The 10,791-nt window shown below is 39.3% G+C and overlaps 1 protein-coding gene across 1 annotated transcript in view; it reads left to right on the top strand.

The window, feature by feature from the left end:
* Positions 1-10,369, top strand: part of LOC137644590 (uncharacterized) — a 91,503-nt gene extending 81,134 nt beyond the window's left edge. The window contains exons 7-9 of the mRNA XM_068377549.1: positions 5,404-5,564; positions 8,115-8,247; positions 9,368-10,369. Of these exons, the coding sequence (XP_068233650.1) occupies positions 5,404-5,564; positions 8,115-8,247; positions 9,368-9,753 (680 nt within the window). The 3' untranslated portion in view covers positions 9,754-10,369. The remainder of the gene's footprint in view (positions 1-5,403; positions 5,565-8,114; positions 8,248-9,367) is intronic.
* Positions 10,370-10,791: the final 422 nt, after the last annotated feature.

The following is a 10,791-nucleotide window of genomic DNA, read 5'->3' as shown; positions in this document are numbered from 1 at the left end:
CAGGGATGGATCCGGTAGCGGTACGAACTTTAGTCGTAGTTCCAATGCCAGAGGTAACCACGCACTGTTTGGCCACTTGTGGGCCACTATTGCCGCTTTCCCTTTGAAGGATCTCAGTTTGTCGAGGACCTTCAAAAGGAGGTTGTGCGGAGGGAACAGATAAATACTGGACCATCTGTTCCAGTCTAGGGACATAGCGTCCACTGCCTCCGCTGGCGGATCCTCGTATGGGGACACATAACGATCTATTTTCTTGTGGTCTTTCGTCGCAAAGAGGTCTATCTGCAGCTCCGGGACTTGACTCAAGATGGAGAACAATCCTGCGTTTAGGGACCATTCTGGCTCTATTGGTTTAAACCTGGATAGAGCATCCGCTGTCACATCGCGGAACCTTTGAATGTGAACTGCTGACAGGTGCCATTTCTTCCTTTCCGCCAAGCGGAATATGGCAAACATCACTTGGTTGATTTGAGGTGACCTCGTTCCTTGTAGATTCAGGCATCTCACTATCACCTCGCTGTCTAGAACCAGTCTTATGTGGGTCGAGTAGCAAGGAGATACTTTCTTTGGTGTCAGAAGTACTGCCATGGCTTCTAGAGAGTTGATGTGAAATGACTTGAGAAGATTGGACCAACCTCCTTGGACTCTCTTCTGATGAGAGTGACCTGCCCAGCCTTCCTTTGAAGCGTCTGTGTAGATAGTCACTGACGGGGGAGGAGGTTGAAGAGGTATTGATTTCTTCAATTGCTTAGCATTGGACCACGGCTTGAGAAGCGTTCGCAGTAGAGTCGGTAGAGGTCTCATTAGATCTCTTCCCGCGTTTGATGCGTATTTTCTCCAGACTCCTATTGCATCCTTTAGCTGTGCTCTTAGCACTGGATCTGTTATCAAAGCAAACTGTAGAGAGCCCAGCACTCTCTCCTGTTCGCGTCTTGATATCCGTTTGGATTTCAATAGTCTCTTGACAGATCCTGCTATTTCTTTCCTCTTCTTCCCAGGAATGGAAAGTCAATGTGACTCCAAATTCCAGTGGATTCCCAACCACTGAAATATTTGAGCTGGAGAAAGTCGAGACTTTTTTATGTTGATCATGAATCCCAGATGTTCCAGGAACTGGATCACTATCATAGAGGCTTGCATGCATTCTGTCCTGGATGCTGCCCACACCAGCCAGTTGTCCAAGTAGGCTACTACTTGGATCCCCTTTAGGCGTAATTGATGGACGCCTGCGTTCGAAAGCCTCGTGAAAATCCTTGGGGCTATGTTTAGCCCGAGAGGCATGGCTCTGAAGGCATAAAGTTTTCTATGTAACTTGAAGCCTAGGTAGGAGGAGAGGTGACGATTAACTGGAACGTGCCAATAAGCGTCAGACAAATCTATAGATACGGTATATGCCCATTTGGGCAGTAGGGTCCTTATGTGTTGAAGTGTGAGCATTCTGAACTTGTAGTTCACTATGAACTTGTTGAGTGGTGACAAGTCTAGAATGACTCTGAGTTTTTCAGAGTCCTTCTTTGGAAAACAAAACAGCCTTCCTTGGAATTTGATGGACTTAACTTTTCGGATTACTCTTTTGTCTAAGAGCTCTCGGACATATTCTTCCAGAACGGGGGTTGAGTGTTGGGAGAATTGAGGAAATTGAGGTGGAGGACTGCTACAGCTCCAACCTAGTCCATTCTTTATTAGGCTGCGGGCCCAGGCATCTCACTTCTGTCGTTGTGGACCTGAGGCCTTGCCTCCTTGACCGCGTCCTCCCTTGGATCCCCTTCCCCTTGAAGGGCATCTAGAAGAACCTCTGGCTGTTCCTCTAGCTTTCGAACGAAAGGAAAAAGTCTGCCTTTCGAAGGCTGGGTTAAAAACTGGCGACTGTGTCGCCACTTGTTGAGGTACCAGCTGGTTGTGCCACAATCTGAGGCACCGCGGTCACAGGAAGTTGTTGTTGTTGCTGTCGGTAGGGTTTACCCGGTCGAGAGGATAGCCTAGGCCTTTTTGTCTTCTTCTTGGGTTGGGAACCCTCATCCTGAGAAGACTTTCTCTTAAGATCTAAGCCCCACTTTTTGAGAAGGTTCCTATTCTCCGTGGCGGCCTTGTCTACTACCTCTTTAACCACTTCGTTGGGAAAGAGGTCCTTACCCCAGATACAAGAGGAGATCAGCTTCCTCGGTTCATGCCTCACCGCAGCCGAGGCGAACACTAACTCTCTACAGGCTCTCCTAGCTTTAATAAAGCTATAGAGATCCTTCGTAACTGTGGCCAGATGGGTTTTGGCCACTACCATGAACATGTCCTGGCTCTTGGGGTCACTTTCCATCATTTCTAATGTCGTTTACAACGACATTGATGCCGCAAGAGAGCAAGAGAAACTCCGACAGCTTTGGAAGTTCCTCACCAAACTGACGTTCAGCAATATCAGCTTCCAGCTTCCCAACTGAGAAGGTAAGGTGGACGTCCTTCCAGTCTTCTTGGTCCAAGGGCAAGGTCAGAAATAACGGCTTGCACTCCTCCAAGGAGGGGCATGGTTTCCCTGCCTCCACTGCCTTTAAGGCTGCCTTATATCCCTTTTCCATGAAGGGAAAGGCTCTGGTTAGAGAGGTCACAAAGGAGGGAAGCTTCTTACTCAAGGCTGGCACCTTTGAGTTCGTGAAGCCCCTCTCTTTCATCGAGCTCGCTTGTAACACCTGTGCTTTACTATGGTCAAGAACTATGACCTCCTTCGGCTCCGTCTCCTCCTTTGAGGCTGGCTCCTTCCTAAGACGGACATAGCAGTCCGGGTAAAAATCTTTGTTGGGCCAAAATTCCACCTCTTCCAGGGGAATTGCTCCCAGCTTTTCTGACATAACAATCTTCCCAGTTGTCATTGGCATGTGTTCGGCATACCTCCAAGGATTGGTTGGTATCCGAGCACAAAGGAAGATCCTTCATGTTGAGTCGCTTCTGGGGCCCACGTGATGCTGCAAGTCTATGTATCTCCAGTTTCATTGCAGCTTCCTTTTCATCATTCTTCTTTTGAATTTGTTGAATTATCTCAACAATAGAAGAAAGAATCCTTCCCAGGTCATCTGGGATAGCAGACGATGTAGAGGGAACAGGTTCTGGGTCCGGAACCGATGTAACCGACACCTCGTCGATTTCTTCCTCGTCTACTTCAGGAGCCTGGGTAGAGCTCCTCCTCCTGACCTTCTTCTAGAAGGTCCTTCTCTGTAGAATACGACACCTCCGACATCTTATCGTCCAATTGGATGTCTTGAAGGGCGGCCGAGACTTCAGAATCTACCGGATTCTGTTCAGTTGGTATCTCCACCTGAGGCTGAGGAATGACTGCATCAGCCGATGGTTTAGGGAAAAGGTAGGCCCTCATCTTCTCATTTGGAAGGTAGGGGCCTGAGGTGTTTTTCTGAAAACCCCTCACCCAGGTTCGTAACTTTTCCCTGGCAGCATCCCTTGATTCCCTCGACTTAGGGGTGTCAAATGCCTCGGTAATCAGGTTGGAACATACTGTACAAACCTGAGGGTCCCAATACCGGAGATCATCTCTGGAGGCTGCGCATGCTGCGTGCCTCCTGCAAAACTGATGTCCACAGAAGTTCTTGCTGCGGACATTGCAGAACACACTCCCGCACTTCGGATGGTCCTCCTGTAAAGAGAAGAAAAATCCATGAGTATGAAGTGAAGGCTTTTCACTTATCTTAGAACATGTAGCTTACACAGTAAAGCTATAAATCAAAGAAGGAAAGATATTTGTATTTCCTGTCCAACCAATTGCTGTAACCTCCCAATATATTAAAACTAAGGTTAATTCTATTCTTGAATACCTTATGTAATTTCCTAAACGGAAATTTAAGGTGTAGCTCACACCTTGAAATAAAGTTTTAATATACGGGATAGAATGAATACAGAAAGAACTCACTTTCTATATATTGTACGGTCTCAACAAAAGGCTGTACAAGACAACATTAAGTATGTTAGAAGAACTGTAGTGCTACAACAAACTCTGTACTGTAGTTTTATTAATACAGTGTGTACTACACCACAAATATAGTAACTACTGTACATCGCATGCTGCTGTGCCGGCCAGCACGCGCCGGCACTTGCCGGCCGGCATTTACCCCTGTATAGTTCAAAGATATACTACCTTTAACTAATAGGCGGTAGGTCACTGGTTCGCAAATGTGTGCCGGCTGGCAATCATTGCCAGCCGGCAGCTGAAAACACTATCACCCGGCTGCCGGCCGCTAATCGTAGTAGCCAGCAGATTTCGGGATGTGTTTCCACTGCCGGCAAGCAAAGGTAGCAATACCCATGTCTGCCGGCAGTGACTAAGAACCTGCCCGGCTGCCGGCTGTTAAGCCGGCCGCGGGGCTAGAGGTACAAAACACTAGTAAGAGAAACAGTATGGATGTAAGGTTATAAAGCGGCATTGTCATACGACCTTCCATCCTGAAAGAGTGAACATATGGAAGGGAAGAATGTAGCATTCAGGCTTCCAATAAATCCATAGCCTGCCGGACTCTACCGGCAGACATGGAAGGGAGACCAAGGGAGGTCTGGGGTTCACTCTGCAAAAGAAAAAGGGTCTCTGCCGGCCGGCAGAGAGCTGAGCCGGTCCTCCATCCTAACCTACACTAGGTACGGAAGTAGGACTGCGGCCAAGAGATGCAATGGCTAAGCCATCACTAAGAAAGAGAGGGGGGGGGAGGGATAAGGGTCTTATAAACTTCGTTCTAGCAAGAGACACACCCATATATAAAAGCAATCAACTATTAAAATACTCGTATATTACTGTCAATAGGGTTCATTGAAAATTCAAATGTAATATGTCTGAATTTAACATGATCATATAAGTACAGGTTGAAAAAAACGTACTGTATATAACTCTTCGTAGCTTGGTAGGTAATAGGCTATATCTTTAACCGGACAAGAAGACTTTTTCACTTATTTCTGATTATTAAGAGGGTTTGGTAAAGCTAAAGCCATTTATGAATAATTTTAAAGTCTGGGGATTAAGAGGCTACGCTATATTCCTATAGTTTTGCTAAATCACCAAAATACCATCTAAAAGTCTCAAGACAATATGATTGTGAAATTGCTATCCAGAGGAAAATGAGAAATGACATCCACAGAAAAAAAAAAAAAAAAAATCAATGAACACATAAATAACCTAAGACATGGATTATTAACATTCTCCTTAGAATACCTAAGACCCACTTCATTTAATTACATTTTTCATATTTATTCATTCATCTTTCAAAACCAATAATGATTACTTTACTTTTGTCTAAAAGCAGTCTATCATATACTATAAATTAACTTAAATTTCAGTATATATCTGATTACCGTGGTGTTAATCTGTAACGAACATTGTGTTTCGTCCAGTACTCCCGCATATTTCTATCTTTAGGACAGAGGCCGAGGCAGAGATCCTTGGGGCACCTGAGAAGCATGTTAAACTGGGCACCATCCTACGACTGGTCTGCATCATGCATCACACGACGGAGCCCCTCTCTTACGTCTTCTGGTATCGGGGTATCGAGATGATTAACTACGAGTCAGATGACGGCCCAGGGGTAATTGGATTATGTTTTCTTATGCATGGATTTATTTCTATAGTTTATTTAAGAAAGGTATATTTTAATGTTGTTACTGTTCTTGAAATATTTTATTCTAATTGGTCATTACTTTTCTTGTAGTATATCTATTTCCTTATTTCCTTTCCTCACTGGGTTATTTTTCCCTGTTGGAGCCTGTGGGGTTATAGTATCCTGCTTTTCCAACTAGGGTTGTACCTTAGCTAGTAATGATATTATTCATGAAATGTACAATTGCATCTATCTAGAGTTATCCTGAATATTGGAGCACCTTGGAAAACAAACGGTTTCAATAGGCTAGAAATTGTAAGCCTATAGACTCATAATTTTAGATAATATGGTGCATTAACTACATATATAAAACAACATTGATTGTTCACTTTATTAGAAAACTATATCTTTTTAACATCCACTGATAAATATCATTGATAGTAAGGGAGCTGCGTATCATAGGATGTACGCTTCATCAAATACATATCACCTGATCATAGTTTTTCATAGTTGATTTTGGGACTGCACCTCAAACTCTATGCAAAAAAAAAAAAAAAAAAAAAAAAAGTTATGATCAATTTTCTAAAATCGTAGAATTTTGCATCTGGGTTAGCTGTGCTTTATTTATGTTCTGGTATTGTGTTTATTTTACAAGATCGAAAGAGAGAATAGTGTTTTGCAAAAGTATGTATGTGTGTGTATGTCTGCGTGTGTGTCTGCCTGTGGCTGTATGTACGTGTGTGCGCATGCGTGTATGTATTGATGAGAGGTGAACCATGTGCACCCCACTAAGACGTAATCAGTCCCTCGTAATACCTTTTAAGTGATCAGCAAATTTAGAAATGGTGTTGATACAAGAATATATGAAACGATTAATTCCTATACATATGGAAAATGAATATTGAACTATAAGTAAGATATCGTATATTATCAATGTATATAAATAGAAACAGAAAATGGAAAACCATGATCGAAAGCAGAATTTTCTTGGAGATCTAGTGTATGTGCCAATCTGTGTTGGAAAATTGGAAATTGTGGTCGTGCCGAGTGATTTAAATGCAAATGCAAGTAACAGAAAACGAAGTGTCGGAAGTGGTATGTACGGTGCTTCTGGAATGAATGGAAATAGAAGTGTTTTGGTGTTATTTTTGAAAAGAGATTGATTGCTTGAAAAGAAAAGTAGTTTCCGAATGACAGTGTCAAAGAAAAAACTCTGATCAATTAGCTTAGGTAGCGTTTTAGTAAAGACTAGCAACAAGTAAAAAGGTATGTTTATTATTAAAAGGAGTGAGCGAGAGTGATAAAAGTTGAACTGGAAAACAAGGGAGGTTTTAACTGCTTTAAAACATTTGATATCAACTTGAATACCAGGAATTAACTTAGCTAAAAAGCCAGAGAGAGAGAGAGAGAGAGAGAGAGAGAGAGAGAGAGAGAGAGAGAGAGTAGCAAGCAAGAAGCTATATAATTAGGAAGTGTTTGAGATTTTTCATATGTAAGCGCAGATAAAATTTGCGTGGATATCAAATTATTCTTCGTACAAAGTTGGAAGAAGGAATCAGCTCCCCAGCTTGTGGTTTATCATCCAATAAGGCAATTAAAGATAGACAAAGTTATTTAAGAATTTAATTAGGTTGAAATTTGAATGTTAGTATACACATGAAAACATTTTAGCAAATGTAAATGATACTTAACATAACTGATGAAGTTGATGTTACAAAGAATAACAAGTAAATTTTTCATAAGAATTTAGTTATTATAAAGATAAATATCAACATATATGATTATTTAGATTTTGATAAAAAAATCTGACAAAATAGTTGATTAAAATGGAGAAGAGTATCAAGAAATGATGCTTTATATGGGATTACTGATATTGAATAACTTCAATTCAGAACAGCGTAATATTGACGCATAGTAAAGGATACTCCATATTTAAGAGCAATATTTCAAACATGTCCAGCATAAGAATTAAGTAACTTGGAAAAGACCCCTTATTAAAGCAAGATAGAATAGTTTGAACTGATCTCTCTCAGACAAAAAGGATTCTAACATGAATCCCCAATATAAAAATGGAAGGAGCAGAAATGTTATATTTTCCATAAAAAAAGGCATTATTGACCTGAAAGGTGGAAGAGACAGACGAGGAGGTAAAATCTCAACATTGGAGATATCAGATTCAATAAATGGTGAACATATAGGTTTAGATGAGATTATAGGAGCTTATTTATGTTCGCTTCACACGAGTGATTTTTTTTCCGTACAGAATTATTTCCACTCGTTAGAAGGCATGTCTCTCACGAGATTTTCCCAGAACAGCGTCGTAGTTTCTATAAACCGCTATACTGGCCCCGGGAGGGTTAGCATTGCAGATGGTCATCATTGACTTTTAATCCGCGCGGAAAAAAACCGCTGTGACAACAATCCGGTCATGTGTAGTGGGACTTGATGTATATAATTCGGCATTAACTGAGAATCTTTTTAAAAGGGTGCATGGTATAGTTATATACATTTTACGATTTTTTTTTGTTTTCTTAACAGAGCATTGTAGTCGAGAGTGATGATCACACCAGTGTACTAATGGTAACTCGAGCAAGCAGACACCATTCCGGGAACTACACATGTGCTCCTTCAAACACTAAACCAGCGTCTATACTGGTGCATGTGCTTAATGGTGATTAATTCTCTACATACACATATGAACCATATACACGGTATATATATATATATATATATATATTTATATTTATATTTACTCTATATATATATATATATATATATATAGTATATATTTATATTGTATATGTGTGTATGTGTGTACATATATATATATATATATATATATATACTTATATATAAAGATTAAGAATAGAAAGATACTCGTTGCCAGGTTTTCTCAGTGCTTTTCTGCTGGTGTATTTAGATATTAATTCATTTTTATTTTTAATATTTACCATAGCCATATCTAGACATCAATCTTTTTATATTAGATATTTCATTGTATAATAAAACATTTAGATATTATTACTAGAAAAGATCATGTAGTGAACTATTAGAGTAGCTTGAATTTTATGAATAATTGGTATATACTTCATTTTATGAAGGTTAAAGTATGTATATATATACATATATATATATATATATATATACATATATATATATATATATATATACATACATATATATATATATATATATATATATCAATCCTTAAATATCATATAAAGAATAATGTTAATACGCTAGTTTGCTTCTAACTCTAGACCTTATTGAATTGGAAGGTTTCATGCTCTATCCTCAATTCTATTTTTGAGGCACATTTGCACTGAATCGCAGTGGTGCCTTTTTAGCTCGGAAAAGTTTCCTGCTATCTGATTGGTTAGAATTATCCTGTCCAACTCATCAGCGATCAGGATACTTTTCCGAGCTAAAAGGGCACCTCTGCGAGTCGGTGCAACTTCGCCTCACTAAAAAGAATGGACTATAGTATGTTCTTTTCAGATTGCCTGGCGTTTACGGCAAGGCATGGGCCCTTGCATACTTGCAGCCCGTATGTGTGTTCTGGGTTTGTAGTTGTTTTGGGATATGGGATAATCTGCAACTATTATTTGTAGCTGTTTTTATTTATTGTCAATTTATGCTCTAGTTAAAGTAGAGTTAATAAACGAAAATGGTAAATATATCTTTGATTTAACATCAAACCACATCAAGGTAATAAAACAAATAAAAATAATTTCTAAAAAGTTAAATACAATTTAAAGTTCCGAGCATTCTAGTGCGTCCATTTCCACCAGGAGAACATCCGGCTGCGATGCAACATGGCGAGGCATCAGGTCTGGTGAAGCCTCCACCTATCGTCCTGATTATCGTCATGGCACTCATCACCCAGATCCTCTTCACTCTACCTTCAACATCCATGTGGCACTGGCATCTATCCGCGATACCCTTCCATGCCAAGAAAACTGGAATTACTGGTGACCGTGGAGTAGAAAACCAGCAAAGGCAACATAATCACAGCAACCTGAGCAAGATGATAATTTCTTGGAACTCAATCCAAGTTGAGAATAGTTTGCTACATGAACATTTGAAGAACAAAAACACTTCGGAGAACAGCTGTTATTCCTGTTGGGTAGAATCAAGTTTCCATTCTCCTTACCTTTCCATTGAGTGTGGTAACTAAAATAATACATTGTTTAATTGATCATTTATACATACTGTGTAAAGATTTATCTGTTTTAAAGATAAAGAGTTATAAGAATAATAGACTTCCAGTCCGATACAAAATGAATATAAAAGTAGGGTTGTGTTTTATACTTGAATATGTGTGCTGAGTCTTCATAGGCCCAACCTTAATTAGATTGCAACAAGGACACTGACGGGTATATACGAGGACTGCAATAAGACTTCATTTAAAAATCTTATTCAGGAATGAAATGTCATATCTCTTAGCTGAGTATTTGCTATGTTGATTATTTGCTACTGCAGATAATCTTTGATTTTTTACCGATAAGTATGTAGCTACCACTTGACCTAAAGGAAAAGATTATTTAATCTAGAATTATGATTTTAACAGACAAAATTTGTATTTTAAGAAAGGGCTCTAAAACAGAATTTTTATTTTATATACAGATAAATAAACAGTAAGAAATTGAGAAATCATCTTTATTTCTGGTAACTCAAACAGACTTCAACTATATCATTAACTAAAACATAAAGCTTTCATAAACCAAGGTGGTCAATATCTTTCACATTTTGCATCCATAAAGTATTGATCAAAATTCAATTTTTCGATAAGGAATCAGATGAAGAAAATATATATATATATATATATATATATGTATATATATATATATATATATATATACATATATATATATATATATAATATATATATATATATATATATATATGACCCGCGCAGACGGATAATGAGACGTTGGCATACGGGTTTTCTTCATTTATTGTAAAAGATTTGTTCGTAAGTACACATTGTTGCACAATCTACCCTCTCAGGTCAGGGACTTATCAACTCGAGTGCTCACCGGCAACTAACTACTGCCTTCGTTATCAAAATGCAGCTATTGCAAAGCATGCAGACAAATAGGTTTTTGTGGAATACTCATGAATATTGAGTTCATTTACCTTGATATATAAGACATCTACATACACGAATTAGAACATTACTCGCCCCCCAGCTCCTCACTCGGGGAGGAGGTGC

This window comes from Palaemon carinicauda, chromosome 7 (assembly GCF_036898095.1).
Source record: "Palaemon carinicauda isolate YSFRI2023 chromosome 7, ASM3689809v2, whole genome shotgun sequence".
Lineage (NCBI taxonomy): Eukaryota > Metazoa > Arthropoda > Malacostraca > Decapoda > Palaemonidae > Palaemon > Palaemon carinicauda.
Note: the sequence above shows the minus strand (reverse complement) of the source record. Positions and strands in the feature narration are given on the sequence as shown.